Here is a 21,785-nt window from a genome sequence, read left to right on the forward strand (position 1 = left end):
AATCTGTAAAGAGACATACAGCAGTTTACCAGGCATGTCAAATCACTGAAATACATATTGCGTCTATAATCAACTAAATTTAACCCTTGTGTTGCCTTCGGGTCATTTTGACCCGAATCAATACCTCCCTCCCCCCCTGGATTAATTTTACCCCATTCAATGTTTAATGTCGGTGTTCTTCAGTCAACAAACAAACACAAAACAAAAATAACTTAAACTTGGAAAAAAATGGAAAATAATTAAATTTTCTTTTTTTTTTTTTTTGTGATAATTGTCAAATAAAATAAAATAAAATAAAATAAAAATAAAATATAAAGGTAAAGGGAGGGTGAAACCGAAAATGGTCAAAAAAAACCAAAAGGAATGAGGGAAAAATATTGATTGAAACAAAATGAAGGGAACCTAAGTTAAGAAGCATTTACTCCATATCCAACAGGGTGTTAATATATCTAAGTTAATAATTAATAAATAAATAAATAAATAATCTAAGTGTTAATAATATCTAAGTTTTAATATTGTGAACCCTAACATTTATGTAAAATTGTGTTGTGGGCCAAGATTATTTCTACAACAATAAAACCGGAATAGAAAGTACCAACGGTGTTCCTCTAGCGCTTTGTAACGAGCAGCTTCTCCTTGATGCAAATGAGAAAGTGTTTCTTCCAACAGAGAGAGAAATGACCCAGGAGCCCCACTGCCTGACCCGCGCCTCTGACTGGATGTTCTATGATCTACTCTTTACTTAATGAGGTGTCATGGTCAGTTTATATAAAAGGTATGACCTTATTAAACTGTGAGTGCAAGAGTGAAGCAACTGCTGGGGAAAGATAAATGGCAAGGCTGATTAAAAACTCATTGTGCCTGTAACCTCAATGGGACAAGAAGCCCTCATGCTGATTGTCCAGTGATGTATGACTGACATTGATGTCTCTCTTCAAACGATGCTTGTGAATAAAATGTAGGCAATATAAAAAAGAATTGAAAATTGCATTTACTTTAAACAGATTTTATTCAGGCCGTTTAAAAATTCCTGTCAAATAACAAATAATCATTGATATTAGTAGTTAAATACAGAAACAAACCAATCAAATACATAATTTAAGTGCAACTGGGTTCCTTAGAGTGCATCACATACAGCAAATAATCAAAAGAAAATCATGACGAACTGTGATTGCAACTAGAATTTTGCTGTGAATGAATAGAAGAAGAAAAAAAAGAAGAGACACGCTGCTCTTCAAAAAAAGAAATGTTTAAAAAATAAAGCCAAGCTTTCCGAACCCCGTTCTTGTTATTATGTTCCTTGAACTTGATTTCTGACACCCAGTTCAATTAGGCTGAATATGTGTGGGTGTAAAAAGAAAAAAGGCAACACGACAAACCCAGAAGATGGATGGCGACCTTTGCTTCACCATTAAATTCACAATTGCTTCGTATTGAAGCTCGATCCATTGGCGTATTAACAGCAGCAGCAAAATGAACACGGCGCCAGACGGGCTGGTAACTAATCACCCTTTGCACTTCCTTTGTTTTTGAAAAGGATCTCCACGCTAGATTGTCATTTTCGGCTGCCAGTGGTGGAGATCACATTCGGTTTATCCACCCCCCAAAAAAGGCAGCTGGAGAAAGTTTTAAGTCGTTTTCTTGGGTTAAAAAAAAACATATAAAAATACGGCAGTCTGACTCATCAGCCACCTGACTTTAACGGCAGTCTGCAGGGACGTGATGTCTGGCCGAGCCCCTGTCATAGTCATCTGGCGCTAGGGAGGAGCTGACCTGTTGGTAGATGAAGGAGTAGAGGCTGACGTCAGGGCGCCGACTGAGGCAGCTCCTGCACACCGAGCTGTCGTACTGCCTCAGGAGATCATACACCTCCCCTGTGAAAGAGACGAGGAGATTGTGCATGTTATCGAGTCTCATATTGCAGGAAACTAATTATGTGGCGTTTTTCAGGAATAAGAATTATCCATATCATTGTTTACAACAAAATCTGAAAGAATGTACATTCAAAGACCTGATAAATCATATAGTTATTGACTTATTATCAAGACAGTGAAATCAAAAAGAAAAAAGGCGTAATCACAGTTGCATAGAAACAGGAAGCAGACAGGTGCTTGTTTTCCTTACCGACACCGATCTCCCTCTGAGTTAGGAAAGAGTGCATCTTGTGGACATCCGTCATGAGCTGGCTGTCACCAAAGGTGAAATAGGCCACATCTCGGCCCGCCTCAGCAGCTGCCAGCATCTGGAGCAACGCTGGAGGAAAAGAAGCCTGTGTTGAACCTCATCCGTGAGCGATTAGAGCTAAAGGATTGTTTTTCTAGGTTTTTTCTTCTTTTTTTGGAAAATGTTGTTCCTACAACCTCATCCTCTTAATTGGAAAAAATAAAGACGAGTTTAAATAAAGTCTGAAAAGTCATCCAGTCGCCGATGTTACCATCAGTGTGTCGCACCAACCTCTGTGGCACGTACAGTAAGAGGGGAGTAATCTGGGAATAGGTCTCACCCCCACTGAGAACGCTGGATTAGTTACAAAGAGAGCCCCGGGAAGCTGTGAATATTTGAAGAGACTGGAAAAATGTTTGTTGATTAATGAAGGTTGGGACAGTGGCAAGTAAAACCAGCATGACTGAATCAACATTTACAGAAGAGGGCTAAGCTGAATGTCCACACGTTTTACAGTTACTCCTCCCTGCTCCTCTTCCCAAGAATAACTGATGATTAAAAGAGAGTTGGCTATTCGAGGCCACAGAAGGTAAACCCAGGAGGAGAACTGCATCTTCATTACAAAGCTCTTCCTCCCAGGAGGAAGATCATTAAGAAAACAGGAGGTGATAGTGCCTATGGAGGGCTGCGGCTTGCCAATTAACAATGTATAGTTCACAAGCACAGTGGCTGGAAAGTCAGCTCCAGCTGCAAACAGCATAAAGTCTGCCAGTGACACAAGGCTGAGACAGGAAGCTGGAACGGATTGATGGACTCGAGCAGGCGATCAATTTCACCATTCATGAAACATATTAACTTTTTCACTTGATCAATAGAAGGAAGGCGACGAATCGGGCTCAACTAAATGAAAGCATTCGCGGAAGACAAATGGATGCCCGCGCCGATCTTGCCGGCGCCTTTGAAGCTGAAATGTATTCCATTACGTCCTGGAAGAGACTCACTTAGACTGCCAAGTGCAGCGAGATGATCGGAGCGCATTTGCCCACATGATCTACTGACGGGAGCGTGACGTCGGCCCTTACCTTTCAGACGCGCGTCACCTCCGAAAACCCCACAGCCCCAGTTCCCCGTAGCCACTGCCGCAAGGTTTTGGCTTTGCTGTTCCGATCGAGCAAAGCCACAGTAGGCCTGAAAGAAGACAGAGCACAGGGAAGAGCAACGACAACACGTGAGGGAAGGAAATGGAAAACAGAGCCAAACACAACTCGATATGAGAGGACAAGTGTTCAGGAGCAGACACAACGAGGTCAGTACACTGGAAAACTAGAACGGGCACTCGGTAGAGCGCATACCTTCGCATATCACAAGATTGGGCATTGAATTATGAACATTTTGGCATTAGTTGCATGCCAATTGGATAAAAATTGACCGTGCTATGGTAAAAAGAAGATTTTGACCTTTTCATGACCTTGACCTGATCGATCCCAAAATCTAATCAAATGGTCCCCGGATAATAACAAATCATCCCACCAAATTTCATGCGATTCAAAGAAGATTTTGACCTTTTCTTGACCTTGACCCGATTGATCCTAAAATCTAATCAAATGGTCCCCGGATAATAACCAATCATCCCACCAAATTGCATGTGATTTGGTTTAATACTTTTTGATTTATGCGAATTACACGCACACATACAAATACACGGCGATCAAAACATAACCTTCCGCATTTTCAATGCGAAGGTAACAATTAGCCGTGTCTGACATCATTCACTATTCTAGCTTTTGAACATATACGAATCATCATTATGATGTAGGGTTGTGTATCGGCTACTAGAAGGCAAAGCATTGCACAGTGAGATTTAATACAATGTATTTATTTAGATGTGGGAATTTTGGAGAACTCAAATAAAGTGGCAGAGATATCAAATACCGCCATTGCTTCACGGTAAGCAAAGCCCTCCCGTCATCGACATTTTAAACGAAACGGGTTTTCTTTGGATGACAATACATCAAGTCGTCAGAATGGGAATGACGTGTCATGTAGTACATGGAGGCGGAGTCAGCTCTGATGAGCCTCAGGTCTTGGGATCACCTTCTTGTTCCAGATGACTGGTGTGTTTTATGAGAACCCGGCCTACAGAACATCTCCATACTATTAAACATAAATGGAAAGCAGCAAAGTAATTATATTTGCCTGCAGGCTCGCGCTTGACACATCGTTCGCTGCATGAACACATAAAGGTTAGTTGGCCTGGCTGAACATACAGATTTAACATGGTGTCAACTTCACACATATTCCCTCAGTTTGATTGCCATTGGTATGAAATTGGCGCGGGTTTAACATATTAATAACTGCACATTACGGACTAAACCCAAGAGCATCTGGCATGACAACATGTCAGGTGGGATGTGTCATATGATACATTATTTCGTAAAGCAGATGTTAAATGAAAGATATGAAGGAGTATTCATTTTCACAAATTAAGTGAATAGTGAAAATTAATTGTGGGCGCCCACCCTCCCATACATTCTTCCTGTGAAAGGGCAGAAGTGACAGATAGCTGAACAATATTCAAAACATGATCGATCTATATGTTGGTGCATTCTTCACACCTTTGTCAGAGCTGTCAATTTTGTTCCTGCATGCTTCTTTACAAAGGCACATCCCAGCATTATTGTTTCGTGACATGTAGGACGAAGATATCAAATAAAATAGAGAGAAACACCAAACACTCAAATAAAGTAAGATAGAAGATAACCTTGTTTAGTTCCCGGTTTAATTTCTCTGGTTTAAACTGTTCGAGAAAGTTCTTGAACTGCAGCGCGTCGATGGCCACAATCTCGGTGCATTTTCTCTGCCAACTGTCTCTGAAACAAATACAAAAAAATGATTTAATGATGTTTCACAAACAACGAAAATACTGTGCTGAAGTCAAATTAGGCAGAAACATGATTTGAGAGATTAAAAGAGATGCCTGAATTTTACATGATGATGATATTGCTAGATGAAAGGCTGGGCATCACCTAAAACTGTTACAATTCAACCTGAGGGAGACATGAATGTCTGTACAAAATGAAGGCAATCCATCACATAGTTGTTGATACATTACAGTCTGGATCAAGGTGATGGACCGACAACATTTCCCTCCCATCAGCATCGTCAAAAATTATTATAATGATGGGCTCAAACATTGCATGTTGTTATCATCTAAGATCATTAAAGCAGTGAAGTGCAATAGATACCTTGGAGTTGTGTCCTGGTGGCTGCCATTCCACTGGTAGGTCTGAGAATAGCCTGTGTATCTACTGTACTGCTGTGTACCTGGAAATAACAAACAGGGACATTAGTCACACGTCACTGCAGATCAATAACATTCAATCAATCTGGATTTTCAAATGTGGCCAGTAGGGGTGGGGGGAAGTCTGCATGCAAAAAAAAAAAAAAAAAAAAAAAAAAAAATCAAGATTCTTATCTTCTAAGATTCTGGCCAATTTAGCCACAAGTTATAGTAAATTAAGAAAATTGGTTTAAGGTTCACGGTGTGATAATAATCATAAGGCTAACATATGTTTTGAATAGATTTTTATTCAACAGGTATTAATAAACGCTGATATGAAATTCACATACTACATATCAATGGTTGATACATTATTTATTTTAAGAGACACATGGAGCCGATACCACACTGTGAAACCAACAACAGGCTCTTAAAGAACCATCTTAATATATTTCAATATCCATTCATTATAACGATCAATTAACAAATAGACAGCAAAAATAAAAATTAAAAATAATGGTTACTCTTTGAAATAGTTGCATTGACATCCAACATTACTAATTGCTAAAACAAATGTATTGTTCTAATATAACAGAAGGGTTTCAGAGGGTGTCGTGAGTCTGCCTCGTGTGATTGGAAGAAACAAGAGGAGCCGTCTCTTGACAAGAGAAAGGTCACGTTATTATCCCCCTTAAAACAACGCGAGAAGCAGCGACTGACCGCCAACCCACAGGGGAGCACTCGGCATCAGTAAAAGGGGGTGGAGGGTGGTGAGGCAACAGCACAGTCAAACAAATGAGGCCTCAAATTAACTTCCCTTTCATTAGCGCTCATTAGTACCTGGCTGTTGAGAGCACTCGCTGAGCTGCTTCACACTGCAAAGTGAACAGACCGAGTGATTCGTCGTGGGGCCTTGGTCAGCAGGTATGAGGAGGCGCACAAGGGGGGAGGGAATCTCTAGAGTGGACTCCACTTGACATTTCACTGATAATCAGCCTGCCTCTCATGTTTTTTTAAATAATAAGCACAATGATTGGTTGCCAGTTTGCTCTTAAAACAAAACAGACAGACAAAAAGCAGAAACAGGACAAACATATAAGACCAAACTTTATAATTACTGTACTTATTTTCAGCCAAGGCATACAGCCACAATAACCGCTTTTTACAATCCAACTACTGGCCATGAACTTATCATGCATAAAAAATGTTTTTGTATCACTAGAGGTCATATGCTACTACCACAATGTATGGATACAAGAAAAAGGAGGTACATTCTGTACAGATGTGAGGTAACAGCAGTAAAATAGATCTTTACTCCTGCTTGTTTGTGCTGTTCAATACCAGAATGCTAAGCATGGCAATCCTTGTGTGGGTAAATATTTTCTGCAACTTTAAGTGAACTTGCAAGTACTTCTATTTAGAAAATCTCTGGTGAGATGCGCAAACTAAGTAAAATAAAAACAGCTGCATTTTATACTAATGCTCATTAAAACAATACCGTGACCCATATACTTAGCAGCTACAACAGAAAACATGTTTGTAACAACATGTGAAATTTATAAAAAAGTTACTTCAAGAATATGCCAAAATATTCAACCAATGTTAGACATTTGATCTAGAAATGTAAAGCATGTTAACCCTCCTGTTACCTTAGGGTCAATTTGACCCCATTCAATGTTTAATGTCGGTGTTCTTTCGGGTCAATTTGACCCCAGGCTGTTTTTCACTGTCAAACAAATAAGAAATATCAACTTTTTTATATATTTAAAGGGCTATTTAGGTAGTCAACAAACAAACATAAAGTACCTCACACTTAAACTTGGAAAACAATATTAATTCTAATAATTTACTGGAGGTTTTAATTGCTGGGGTCAAATTGACCCCACGGGTAAAATATGTCAGTAAATATAAAGGTAACAGGAGGGTTAAACATTGAATGGGGTCAAATTGACCCTAAGGTAACAGGAGGGTTAAGTACAATATGAAATACCACATATCCATTTGCATACCTGATCATCAAATATGCATACACGTGACCTTTATTGGTCCTCCAAGAATATCAAACTCTATGATCAACCGTATTTGCGTTTGAAAGGAACAACCTTCAGGAACAATAGAGATTATGATTATGATTTTTTTTTTTATGCACACCGTCATTCAAACATTACGTGGAGTGCGAAGCAGCTCAATCTTGGCCAGGGAATGATGTGTGTGGTTATGAGAAATGATTTATAAATAACAAATAGGTTGCATCTGCAGATATAATTCTCGATGTTCCTGAAGGTTGTTCCTTTCATGTGTAAATACAACGTAACAAAGTGCTTCATATTTTTTGGTGGACCAGAGAAGATAAAAAGGTCAGAGGCGCATCTCATTTCCATGTTGAGGCTAAAGTTGGCAACTGAGAGTATTACTACCGTACAACAGTCACGGTCTGCATGTGAACACACAAGGAGGACACCGTTTCACACCATTATAAATAAAACATAGCAGTGTAAAATGAGCATAACAATTAATATTATTGAGCAAAATGTTGTGCAGTCGAGAAGATAAATTAAGAAAGAAAGAAATTTCTACATCTTCTGGTCTGTACCGGCATCAATGAATCATACGACTTCTCCGAGATACTGGTTGGACTCACGACCGCCCACGATGGCGGCCGCATATCTAGCAATCAAGGGAAATTAAATTAGGCTCGGGCACTTTTGAACATTTCTGAGGAGAGGTAATAAGTGGCGTAAGTGGAGGCGAGGGAGAGATGGCGGGCAAGAAGTCTGAAGGGGATTCTGCCAGAGCGAGAAGACCTGATGACGGTATGATTGATGCTCAGCAGGGCGTGGCTCTGTTGCCTCACTTCCTGCTCCAATACAACTTGCTTGTTAATGCAATGTTGAGGCAGCTAATCTATTTATGGGTGGGTATTCGCATCGTCATGAACTTGCATACATTAAAATGTATATTTTCAAATTACAATTATTTGTAAATATTAACCGAAATAATCTGGAGTTTGTGACCAATTAGCAGCTAATATCTCTGCCTTATGAGAGCTGTAAAAAAAATAAAAAATAGTGATGAGCACGGTGGCAGTAAGCCAAAAAGATGAGCTGTAAAATACAATGAGCAGAAGCAAATATTGATGAAAGCCTCTGTAACGCTGACCACAATGAGATTCTGATCCAAGTGCATCTATATAGCCCAAAAAATGTCATGTTTTATGTTTTTAGTTCACTGAGTCAGTCGGGTTGTGTATTGGCAAGAATCAGACAATAAGTATCATGATACAAGGTGTACGATTCAATATATTGCGATACTGTAAGCAGAGGAATATATTGTAATTCTTTACATTTTATTTTCTGAAAACTGTCTTTGTATAAACAATACAGCACCATACGCATTAAATCTGAGTAAAAGTTGAGTTATTTTAATCAGAAAAGTGGGATCGGCATTTGCACAAACATTCAGCAACTGCCCGAAATATTTCAATATAAACTATTAATTAAAAATGTATAGTTTTTTGGGGGGGGAACTAATACAGCGTTGCAAAACATAATATTGCAACACTCAAACCTTCTTACACCCCTAAGTACCAGAGGGTAGGGCTTTATTATATTGTAGTACTTACTAAGCACAGTCATTTGATTTTAATGATGTTATAATATGTATGCAGACATAACAGTACTTATGCCAGGCTCACTAGCTCCAGAAGTACACACGTTTTTTGTAACCCTGTTGTCAAATACATACATTACTGATTTGTTATGGTAGAATGTCAACTAGACTTGTGTAGGCTTGCTTTAGTTTTGATAAGCTATAAACATATAACTTAATGTTAGTTTTGTAACCTGTTTATCAAATGCAATCAAGCAAACAGATAATAAAAAATAAAAAACGGTCTGCAGACATCAGCCACCTGCTGGGACTCCTCGAGTCGAGCTCTTGTCACTCAGTCTGCAGGTCTGTCCAGACCTTGTTTGTTGCAACCACTCAATCCTGAAGTACAGTCAGTGGGAATTACTCAACCAGAAGCCACCAACAGAGCAATCAGGACAGTCCAATCTACCACACCCGACTGATGAGACTCTCCCCTCTGCAGCCAATCAAACAGGAACATGTGACAAGGACAGACACAGAAAACAGCACAAACATCCTTTAGCCCCTCGCTGAGCCGGAATGGCCTAAATTGAAGGTGCGTACCTGCTGTGTTTCAAATAACAGGTCAAGCACGAGAGAACTGAACCCGGGGGGCATTATTGATCTGATCTGGGTCAACGGAGTAATTCTGTGGAAATAAATGTTCACAAAAAGGTGTGGGAGAGTTTTGATCACTGACCTGTGATGATCACGCATTCATTATGATCCAGGGCTTCAGTGAAGAGGCGAGAAACAATGAGCTCAGGATTGATTAGAAAACGGATTTCCTCTTGAACTAGACCCGAACTGGTGACTCCTCCTCCCACAAACTTATTGGCAAAATCCACCTGCAGATTAAGAGAGACAGAAGGCTGAAGAAAACACTTTTGAAGTCACGTGCACATGTTCTTTACCTGGGAAAAATAAGAGTATAGTTTACCAAACTTGGTAAAAATCATCATATGAAAGGGTCTCAGCTCTCTGACAAGCTGATTGGAAAGGTGGCCTGGGGTGCACGCATCATTCAGACATGTGTTCCCCGGTGCCAAAGTGAGCTGCACTTAGGTGTGCAGCTGCCAGAAGCAAATATCAAAACAACAGAGCAGCCCTGCAGCCCAAAGCTAACATCTCACTCCAGTCACAACATGTTGATGAATTGATTGCTGACTGACATATCTTGCTGCTTGTGTTCTTTCAAGATTGTGGGCAGATCTACGGGTGACACTGATTTACTTGATTGTGTGTGTGTTTGTTTAGGATTCAAAATAAAAACATGCGTCTCATTCTTTCAGCTCCGACACAGACGGGACAAAGTCATTGTTTTTGTCGGAAAGCAGCCATGTGGAACATATAATCCCAATTCCGGACAGAAAGTTGTTGCTCATTGGCCCATCGACAGTCCAGAGCAACCCCGTCACCATACCCATGAAGAGGCAAAAAGGGGAGCAGCAGTCTGAGGGGTAGATCTCCCGAAACTGGTCACTCAACTCGGGGACAGCGGGCCCATCCTCCAAAGTCTCCTTTGACAGGCTGTCAGCACCCCTCCCCCACCACCCACCCCCCACCCAGCCGAGCATCCATCAATCCGGGCCGCAGTGTGCCCCGGAGCTGGTCATGTGTGCACATCAACTGTCAGCTTGTGGCAACCGGAGGCAAGCAAAAAAAGTGAAAGGCAGAGCGGGCCATTCTGACAGCGTGCAGGAAGCATGGCCGACACAGAGAGCAGAGGAGGGTCAGAGGCCTCGACCCCAGTCCCAGCACACACTCCCTCTGACGTGTCACGGGCTCCCTTAAAAAGGCCTTTTCAGCAGTAATAAGCATTGTGGGTGAAACACTCCAGAATGGCGTTGCTCAGATTGACGAGCACAGAGGCAAATGATGGGAGCCAAGCTCAAGGTCGAGCATCCCTCAAACTAAGAGCTCCTTTAAGTGAAAAGATTCTCTTTCTGAAAGGCAAAGTCCTTCTAAATCATGTCGTCTCCCCACATATGAGCATACTTCCCATCCTCTGCATCTTACCTGAAGCATTCCATAACCATCATCCTCAATGGTTCCTTCACAAGTAATGTGGAGCTTTGTGAGTTGTGTTTGTGAGCTGAAACACAAATAATTAGTGTTATCCTACATACTACAACTGAGACTATGGATCCATGCTTCCAACCAGTCGGCTGGATATAGCTGCAGGGATTTCTGACTGAAACAATTGAAATACTAACAAAAAAAGTATTTTTTTCTTTGATTAGTGTCAATAAAGTTCACCTTCTCCAGTTACGTTCATCCACTCCTTTTCGTGTGAATGTTACAAGTCCACTAGGCTCTGAAAAAAAATGAGAAGGGATGTAAATATTCAATATCACATCTTATTTTACATCAATAATGTTTTGCTGCAAAACTTGAAAAGTAAATCTGAACACCTACTTTGTTCGGTGACACTTTTGAAATAGCACATCAGGGTTTTCAGTTTCTCAATCTTCCTTGACGAGGACCCCTCAAACAGCCTGAAGGGAGAGAAGAGAAATGGAGACACAAGACCTCCACTTTAGCCATGTGAGTTCAGTCATGCTTTAACTTTTGATATGAATTGGTTCATCTCTCACTCCGCTTCCCTTTCAGTCACTAGCCTGTTATATAGGAGTTCCTGCGCTGTTACGACAATGGAGTTGCCCGAGGCTTGCCATCACGGAGCCTCACTCGTGTGCCACTTCAAAGCACTCAAAAAAACATGAACAGAAAGGGAAACCGGGCTCCCTCTCTTTGGGGCGACATTAAGAAGCCCTGTATCCCTTTTAAGCAACGTAGTCCTCAGGAGGCAAAAGGTCAATCGCCCTAAAGAAATATCACACTAATACACACACACACACACACACACCTGCTGTAAGTGAGGTGCTGTGGGCATTAAGCCCACCATCTCCATCAGGAGCAAACTCTATGAAGAACGCCACAGACGGCCTCACATGCCACAATGAAAGAGAAAGAAATGACATGTGAGTAAAATGAATTAATGACAAAAGGTTGATGCTCTGAGAGCCCTTCAGGGGCTGAGAAATGCTTTCATCCAAGTCTGCTCCTGCATTCACTTCTAGTTTTTGTAGAGATAATCGTGCGTCGTGTCGTCCTCGGGGAAAACGTCTTTGACATAAGCTAGCCACAAGTGAACGCAGGCTTTTAGTGACACATTGCAATCTGGTCTTTGGGGAAGAATATTTAGACACGATTATATAACATCACGGATGTGAAAAGGCGATGATGTAACTCAGGAAAGGGGTATTATAAGTGACTAGAGTATGTAGAACAGCTGGGTTCTGTATCGCCAGCAAATGAAAACATTTCTCAAAGAAACAGGGGAATCAAGCCTGGAAACACTGTTTGAACCAAATAATAAATGAATTTACTTCTCAAGCGACAACATGTAATCCAGACAAAAATATAACTCAATAGTCAAGTTCTCTCAATGCAAATAATATTAAAAGTCTGAAAGGAACATTTGAAGATAACCAGCTTTCATGTTCGACAAAATATGGAGAATTAATGATTTTTAAAAAAGAAAAGAAAAACAATTGAGTTGCTCCAAATTAGTGATTCGGGAAAATTTTCAGCAGCAGATTAAACAGATTAAACGGCCTTTCCTTTTAAAATCATAGCATCAACTTTCTGGGAATAAAATACTGATGCAATTGAACTCTGCTACAGCCTTCTGCAAAGCAACCAATGGCCTTGGCCATTGTGAAAAGCAGCCATCTGAGTCAAAGTTGATCTAATTCTCTCTTTCATTTGGGTAATTACACTGTGATGCTGACAGAGACGGGGGACTGAGCAGTGATCTGCAGACCCTGTTTGCATTACACCACCCAGACCATCTCCACAGTGAAAGCTTGCAGGGATACAAATATGACCCTGCTATTTTTCTGATAAGTATTGCAGCCTAAAGGAAACATTTCTTTAAAACACAGCATCTTGAAACAGATGAGTGCGCAAACACGTGTGAGTGATCACGGTCTCTGATCAGTCTACGCTTGTTATAAGACAGTATTTGCTCATTTTTAATCGAGTCTACGAACTGTGATTTTACACCCAGCTGGAAGATAAAATGATAAATAAGGAAACATATACAGTAGTGCCCCCTCGTGGAAATTAAACTAGTTGTCACAGCAGCATCATTTACAGAACTGATTATGTAACTTTTAGACATCATGGATAAAACTACCACATCCCTATTTTACCTGAAGAAGTTGATGTCCGGGTAGTTGCCGTATTCATTCCTTCTGGAGTTTCGTCGGGGGAAGGTGCAGAAGAAGGCGTTGGCGAGCAGACATGCCACCTGCTCCTGAGACATGGTGATGGAGTGGTTCATGCCTCTCTTGAGGAGGGGTATCGGCTAGAGGAGCAACAAAGGTACAAATGAGGAAGGTCAAAACAATTTGTTTTGACAATTTGCCAAACGAGACATTGGAGTATGTCACTTAAATGGAATAATTTCGCACCACTCTGTGCTTCTTGAATAAGCCATCATAATCACAATCACCATCCAGCTGTGCTCATGACAGATCCATACTCTTAGTAAAGGCTGGGGGTTGATAAATATAGCAATTCTGTCACAACAATGGAGACGACTTGTGGCATTAAAACTATCTCCATACAGGAATAATTACTTTGTTTAGCTACAAGTTGCGTGGACTACATGATCACAGAGCAATATTGATGGATAGGATGGATTCAATTCATTGTGCCCGCTGTTTTTAATGTTGCAGTCGTGTAGGAGCACATTCTGTTCACTTAAGTATTACCGTAATCTCTTCTTCTCAAACACAGACCAGTTTTCCATGGAATCAATAGAATTATAGATTGATTTTAGACAAGAAATTGTACACTTCTCAAGAATAATCCATTTCAAAATAAACAACTAGAGGGGAGAGAAATCAACTCTTATACAGCACAACACAACAAATGTTATATGCTTCTCAGGTGTAAATCACTTAATACACTAAATAAGGATGTAAACTGTTGTTCTGTTTGGGAGAGTTGGAGTATTAAATACATCAAACTACAGATATATTTAAACCAAAGTTGGATTACTGTCTGCTTGGCCACATTGATACGCATGAACAACTTTTAATTAGACTGGCTGCAAACACACATTGCTGTTCCTCAACCGCATGCCAAAGAGATGACCGGGAACACTTTTAAACTTTGTACAAATGACCATTAATAGCCATGTGACTTGACCTCAACATTTTGACTATTTGTCATGTCGTGACCTTTGGGATCAACCTGCTGCGGTGATCTACGATGTCACAGACCAGTGATCACTGTCTGTTGGTTAGGGATGGCAGTTACCTTGGTACAGAGCTCAGATGCTCGCAGTGCTAATTGCACCATGTCTGGCAGCAGGGAGCCAAACAGATGTTCAGCGTCATCAGGCTCCAGGACCTTGGAGAGAGCAAGAGATCTGTTTATGTTTGTCGTTTTGCCACACAACTCAGCTGTGACATTATTTGCCGTTTGGTTTGATTAGGACAGATGGAGGACAAATAAAACAAACAGCTCTGATCCAGATCAAAATGGTAGACATGATGTCCAATTTTACGAACCAACAAATCGATGAAATACAGAACACCAAATGGCAATACTTTAATTTTTGAAAATTATTATTCAGAATTCTCTCATCCAACCTAAGATACTGTTCATGCAAATGTAGAACAGCGAGTGGGAAATGAAAAAAGATCAATACCTGACTATTACCTCATATTGTATCAAATCAAGAGACGGCTTTGTCTCTCATAGTATCACCAGAAACATTTTTAAAGTAGCATACCAATAACCCATGACTCCACAACATTGTTTAAGTGCATTAATGTATTTTAGACAATATATACAACCCGTGTTAACTCCAATATTGGCTACAAAATGTCAATTACAAAATAATGTCAAGATTCCACGGACATGCCAGCTGATTAGTCTTCCTGGAACGGATGCAAATGACCAAGCGTTTGAAATGGAAAGGACAATGTGTCCCCAGGCCAAGAAGCCCCGGCTTGTGATTTAGCTAAGTCCATTCATATTATGGCAAAAGAAGCCTGACTAAACACCGTCATAAGTAATGACCTGGTTGACATCATAAACCGGTCCTATGGGTGTAGTAAATAACGGCCGTTGACAGGGCGAGACGGAGGATATCGCTGAGGTAGTATAAGCACAGCTCTTTAAATCAGCAGAAGACAGTTCATCAAATCATCTAAACTGTATGACTTGATACAACTGACAAAGTAATCAAGCAAGATGCAGGCGAGCGGGCAGTGAGAAACCAGAGCTCCCATACTTATTTAACACAACTCCTGATGCTCCCGTTCCTATTCCCCACAGGTCAGAGCAATAAAGAAATCTGCTGGCCGATTGACCACGTAAAAAAATAAAACACTTGCATGCCCATAACTGTAAACACAACACCGGTTTGGCAGAGAGAGAAATTGACCACGCCAAAGCTGTCCGTCAACAGCTTTTCAGTTATTCATAAGATGCGCATGCCGAGATGAATATTCAATGAGGGTGCCTGGCCCGTCACTCCGTGCCCTTCATGTCTACTTTTCCCAGACGCACAAAATGAGTCTCCAATCTGGCATCTGCAGGGCAAAAGTGAAAAACGGTTTGCTATCCCCACTTTGCCTGTGTGTCGCACTGGAAAAAAATTCAATTCAATTCAGTTTATTTGTATAGCCCAATTTCACAAATTAGTCTCGGAGTGCTTTACAATCTGAACACATCGACATCCCTGTCCCAAAATCTCGCATCGGATCAGGAAAAACTCCCAAATAACCCTTCAGGGGGAAAAAGGGAAGAAACCTTCAGGAGAGCAACAGAGGAGGATCCCTCTCTAAATGGAACGTCCTCGGTTATTGGTTTTCAATTAAATGTATTAAACACCAACACTATATTCTGTGTGCTGCTAATTGAGCTGCTTTCTATCAATATATTAAATATATGAATGTGTCGACTAATGGCTACTGACATTTCAGCATATTCAACAACTAAAACACAGATTTATAACTCGCTCAAACTGAGAATAAATTATGGAAGAAACAGAAGCAATGAACAGTTTTTGTTGACAGGCACTGTAAGCGTCAACTTTGTAATAATAGATAACATGAATAAAGCAAATGTGTGTGAGCTACAATGCAGTGTTCAGTATGCGGCTGTCACAGAAATGTGTGACACTTTTAATTCTCACAATTTTACCGTGTTTACTGAACTTCCAATCATCACTGATTTCGAGATACTGTCTTCCCTTCAAATCAACAAAAAGTGATCAAATGTTTGATGTAATAAGCAAACATGTATGTGGCACCTCACTTCCAACTCTATTTAAAAAACAATTATGATAATGGAAATTCAACAACAATAAAACGTGGTCTTCATATAAGGCCTCTCAACATCTTTTATCTAATAAAAATCCCATTTGGACATGATTTATGATGTTCATTTTGCACACAATTTATTCAACATTATAAAAGGTAGAGAGAGAGTAAAGCATTCTCTGGGATGTCATGTCAGCCATTTTCATTTATGACAAGTCACTAAACATGACCTTTTGGCAAAAGATTACAATATTTCTCTAGACTCCTACTTTGCCTCTGAAGGGCTGCAACATTTTCCTGTGAGCACTCCATTACTGTACCTGTCCAAAATGACAGAAACACATTTGACATACTGGCGTTCATGAAACAAGTAGTTACATGCACTCCTTTCATGAGATGCGACATATCATAAAAACATGGATCTGATGGATTATAGAGGATGCCATGTTGGGTGAGTGCTCTGACTATAAGGAACATAAAGGCCATTATTTGTCTAGTCCTACAGGCTCAGGATTTCTTGTCACTGTCACAACACGGCCCATTTCTCCAAATGAAAGATTCCCATCACCTTCGTGAGCTAGACAGTAGTCCAGCCCTCTCTGATTCTCTCCATGGCGCAGAGCGCATCAAGACAGAAGATGATGGAGGGCCTCAAAACGAGGCCGGAGAAGACACTGACAACTCTGAGCAACAACCAATAAACCAACAGTGCTCTGGCCATCATGATGCAACTCTGGCCTGTTTCGACCTGATCCTGTCAAGACAATTAGTGAAAAAAGAAAAGCGAAATACTTTTTTCTTTTTTAACCCTCCTGTTACCTTTAGGGTCAATTTGACCCCATTCAATGTTTAACGTCGGTTTTCTTTGGGGTCAATTTGACCCCAGGCTGTTTTTCACTGTGTCAAACATATAAGAAATATCAACTTTTTTTATATACAGGACTGTCTCAGAAAATTAGAATATTGTGATGAAGTTCTTTATTTTCTGCAATGCAATTAAAAAAACAAAAATGTCATGCATCATTACATCATTACAAATCAAAACTGAAAGATTTTAGCTTTTTTTAATTTTTAACTTATGAATCTTACAGCTAAAAACTCAAATATCCTCAAAAATCCTATATATTCAAATAAAATATCATAGAAAAGTATACTAAATTAACTCGAAATTAATATTGAAATGTCGAATTAACACTGAGGGGTGAAGAAACACTCCTACAAGGGTTTCCTGTTTCTTGAGAATCTTTAAATTTTTTTATATTAAAATTTTTATTTTTTTTTTTAGAGTTTTTTTATTTTTTTTCTTAAGCAAGCCAAAAAAAAATATATTAAAATATAAATATTTCAGTTGGAATATTTCAGTGCATTTGTAATTTTTGTTTTTAATCCTGTATTTAAAGGGCAATTTAGGTAGTCAACAAACACACATAAAGTACCTCACACTTATACTTGGGAAACAATATTAATTCTAATAATCTTCTGGAGGTTTTAATTGCTGGGGTCAAATTGACCCCGAGGGTAAAATATGTGAGTAAATGTAATGGTAACAGGAGGGTTAAACAAAAGCCTTATAATCTGAGCCTCAGAACTCCAAACAGCCAGATGTCCACACAAGATATATATATATATATATATCATTAATTAATTGCATTTTAGTGTAGTGACTTTTTATGTAGTGCTGCAAAAATGCCTCGTCACAATAAAAAAAAAACTTTTCACAGAACCTATAAAACTTTCTTTCCACACTAAGCCACGTATAAAGGGCTCATTAGACTCACTGCATGTACTGTATTCAAGTACATGCAGAAAAGATGCCGCATAGTCAGTCCATCTATCGATATAGATTCACAATGCCACTTAAATACTGCTTATATCAAATTAAATTGAATCTGTTGTCAAATGAGACATCCGTATGGTATCACTGTGTGTTCCACAAAGTGTAGGTATTATTCCAACTATCTGATGAGACATCTGTTCTTTATTTTTTTACCCGAGCTCTGTGAGAAGCACCAACATTGTTTTTTTCTGTGGGGCGATTATCACGATTAGACCGATGATGTTTCATTAGTCGACAGCTTACCCCGAAAGATCTTCAACATGTGTCTTACATCTGTGTCTACATGTTCAATGAGAACAAATGCTGAGCACAAAGTAACTGTATTCACTACTTCAATGACATTCAGAAAAAGATCGGTTATAAGAAACATGTACATTGTTTACCGTGGTGCAATACAAACGGAATGCGGTGAAGTCCCATTTCTTGGCTTGTGAGGCACTGTATTTCAATATTGCATTCTGTAACAAAAACATGAAATGATTATACACAATTTAAAAGCTACACTTATCTGAATTGTCATTTGCACTCATAATTACTAGTATATGTGTAAACTCTCAAAAATGCACAATTCTGAGATGTTTCTTGGCCTATGGCACCATCTTATGGCTTGGTCTAGTTACAACAACTACAATACACTGTGCCCCTCTTTGTATGAAGTGAAATACATGATAACTTGCCAATAACAGGACACAGATGTGAAACTTGCCTTCAAATCGTGTTGACTTGAAAATGTGTTGTTTAAATTATCCTCGATCAACTCCCACCGACTTTTATTCTGATGCTCTTGTGTTATCTGTGGAAGCACAATTCTATTGATTAATATCGGGTCTCTGCAGTATAATTTCTGTTTAGCTTTTGATATGCAAAGAATAATAAAGCTGTGTTGCTTGCAGTGATGTCATGATTTATTAAATACACTACCATCTTTTGCCCCTGCATTGTTGTTCATTCATGCATTTGCAGATTTGAGAAATGTAAAGTTAATGTGGATGGATAAGCATCATAACTTGCAGACACTCTTGAAGGAATAACCTAAATTCAATACTTAAAAATTTATAAAATTACGCATCACTGTGTTAATCCGATAATCCTCAATCATAGACTGAATATGCCTTCAGTCAGACAAATAATGTGATAGTACTGTTGACATGACCTACAGTAACACCTGATCAATCAGTGCAATTAAAAGCAGCTCATTTTAATTAGAGTAGAGTTTTTCTTTTTCAGAAAGTTGGACACTTACCTCATCATATACAGGAAATAGGTTCCAACTGGAACAGGGCATCTTGACATGGACATCATCCCAAGTATCCTCAAATGTAGCAGGATATGGGACACAGACTTTACCACTCTCAAGAAGGTCTGTCTGTCAATAGGATGTCATGAAAATAGATGGCATTAGTAAAGATATATCTGTGTGAAAACCAAATAGTCATATTGACAATAAAACATAGATATGTGAGAAACTTAAAGAATAAACATTATTTTAAAGATGATGTTTTCCTTTGCATGCTTACAAATGATTCTGAAAACCCTCAAAGACATCCCCTTATTGTACAAATCATTGCTTAAATAAACTGACTCACAAACTGGCAAAGACCAATTTAAAATAGTCACAGAACATAACCACTTGAAGTGCTGTGAATAAGAGAATAAAAAAGAAAGAATGTCGCAAACCTGTATCATCACAGTGTGGTGGCCAGGAGCATTCCTCAGTGGAGGAAGCAGTCCTCCACATTCAGGCATTCTCTTAAGGTCATTGATTGGCGTCCCGAGCCATTTGACCTTTGGCTTGACAACAGCGGAGGTGTCCTCGTCTGCATCCTCTGGAGCCGTGTCTGGCCTGCAACTTCTCACAGGTAAACCTGTTGATGACATCCCTGAAAAGAAGTCTGTTATTTTGGTCTTGTGTTTGACCGAGCTTTCTGAGCATGTTTCTGCTTCTTTTTTCTCTAATCCACCATAATTGTGGGACAGTGTCTGCATTAGCCCACCTCCTGCAGAATCATTGGAAGGTGGTGATACAGGTGTTTCTTCATACAGCTCTTGAGGTGTCAAAGGTTGGGTTTCTTCGTCGTCGTCAGACAAGGTGGGATTTTCAGCATTTTGGCAGTCCATAACCTGAGCTGAAGTGCTTTGAAAGCCACAGTCGCCAGCCATCTCTACATCCTCTTTGATTTGGCATGCTTCATGTGTACTCGGTTGTTTTTGGTGCTTACCCAGCCATTGTAAAAGAGTATTTGTGGCCTTCTGTTGTGGTTTGGGGCAGATTTTTTGACGGTCACCTTTTGTCTTTACACCTCGCAAACTATCTGCTCCAGTCTTTGGTCGCATATCCATCTTCTTCTCCGTGTCATGTTGCCTCCTTTCTTGATTGACTGTGTCATCTCTGCTCTGAATACATGACGATGGGGCTTAAGGATATAACAAATATTGTTTTAATAAGAGGAATGTACTTATGCCAATGACATATTTAATATATACTCTGCCAGACAAATGTTAGCTAAACAAATTACCTGTCAGAGAAGATGAAGGGGACGTCGGGGCACTGATTTCAACCTTAAGCCGCTTTGCTAAAGGTTCACAGTTTGTCAGTGCTGTCATTCTACAAAAGGAGAAAGTAACACAGACATATTATTTCGAGAGATGTGCCTTGCTTGGCAGTTTGAAAATAAAAAGCCACTACGTGTATACTCACAATACAACTTGAGCTGACACCACGAACGAGGTGTTATTTGGTTTTGTCCAGACGTGTTTCTTAGGCAGTCCTTTCTTCAATAGGTGAGACAATCTTAAAATATAGTATGCAGCCATACATAACACAAACTGTGTTTTTATTGGATACTATATAATGCAAGAAAATTGTGATTTGAATTTCAATAGTGTTCAGACTGTTTCCTTCGGTCGTAGGTACCGCCGACTGTCAACAACAAACCAAAGCTTATGTTAGCTAACGCTTCCCTGCTAACTGGCGTTGGACTACAACGGATTGTTAAAACAAACGGAAAAAACGTTCAGGAGGATGTGACACCCTTTAAATAGCTTAAAGGCATAATAAAATAACATTTGTTAGTGCACAATAGTACTTTCTACAATGCTACAAACACAGTACCGTTGAACAACACCAAAGCACTTCCGCACTCGAGTGACGTCCAAGTGACTGAAGTAACGCGAGAACTCCATCGCTGTTCTCGTCCACGTTTTGAACACTGGGGTCATGTGAGCCGACATCCGTGGAAACTCCGTCAAGTAACCCGCCGCCTGAAATGTAATGCACCTCTATTCATGTTGTTACGGTACGAGGACTTCTACACGGAGATAGACTCATAATTAAGCAATGATTTTTCCAATTGTATATAACAAGTCAAAAAGAACATTAATGTGGACATTGAAATGAAAATAATATTATAATAGCATATGAAGTTACATTACTATACTCTTTTTAAATGAGAGTCAGCCAAATTCAATGATGATATATATTCAGAGTTTTACAATATTAAAAGCAGATCCTTAAAAGGTTATAACA

At 39.6% G+C, this 21,785-nt stretch overlaps 1 protein-coding gene across 1 annotated transcript; it reads right to left on the reverse strand.

The window, feature by feature from the left end:
- Window positions 1-990: 990 nt before the first annotated feature.
- On the reverse strand, window positions 991-21,386 carry LOC130203669 (poly(ADP-ribose) glycohydrolase). The gene is made up of 18 exons (XM_056430023.1): window positions 20,958-21,386; window positions 20,776-20,864; window positions 20,254-20,673; window positions 19,937-20,139; window positions 19,503-19,625; window positions 18,966-19,052; window positions 18,643-18,717; window positions 14,408-14,500; window positions 13,294-13,448; window positions 11,492-11,571; window positions 11,333-11,390; window positions 11,093-11,168; window positions 9,774-9,921; window positions 5,409-5,487; window positions 4,925-5,033; window positions 3,246-3,351; window positions 2,125-2,253; window positions 991-1,874 (listed from the first exon to the last, which is right to left on the reverse strand). The coding sequence occupies exons 1-18, from the start codon at window positions 21,071-21,073 to the stop codon at window positions 1,699-1,701; spliced, it is 2,322 nt and encodes a 773-aa protein (XP_056285998.1). The 5' UTR covers window positions 21,074-21,386; the 3' UTR covers window positions 991-1,698.
- Window positions 21,387-21,785: the final 399 nt, after the last annotated feature.

This window comes from Pseudoliparis swirei, chromosome 13, assembly GCF_029220125.1.
Source record: "Pseudoliparis swirei isolate HS2019 ecotype Mariana Trench chromosome 13, NWPU_hadal_v1, whole genome shotgun sequence".
Taxonomy (NCBI): domain Eukaryota; kingdom Metazoa; phylum Chordata; class Actinopteri; order Perciformes; family Liparidae; genus Pseudoliparis; species Pseudoliparis swirei.

Excerpts from the sequence above, each read along its gene's own strand:
- LOC130203669 (XM_056430023.1), bottom strand. The coding sequence starts at position 21,073 with ATGGCTGCATACTATATTTTAAGATTGTCTCACCTATTGAAGAAAGGA. Across the intron at positions 13,449-14,407 it reads CATCTGAGCTCTGTACCAAG|CCGATACCCCTCCTCAAGAG; the intron begins GTAACTGCCATC and ends TTGCTCCTCTAG. Across the intron at positions 5,034-5,408 it reads CACCAGGACACAACTCCAAG|AGACAGTTGGCAGAGAAAAT; the intron begins GTATCTATTGCA and ends TATTTGTTTCAG.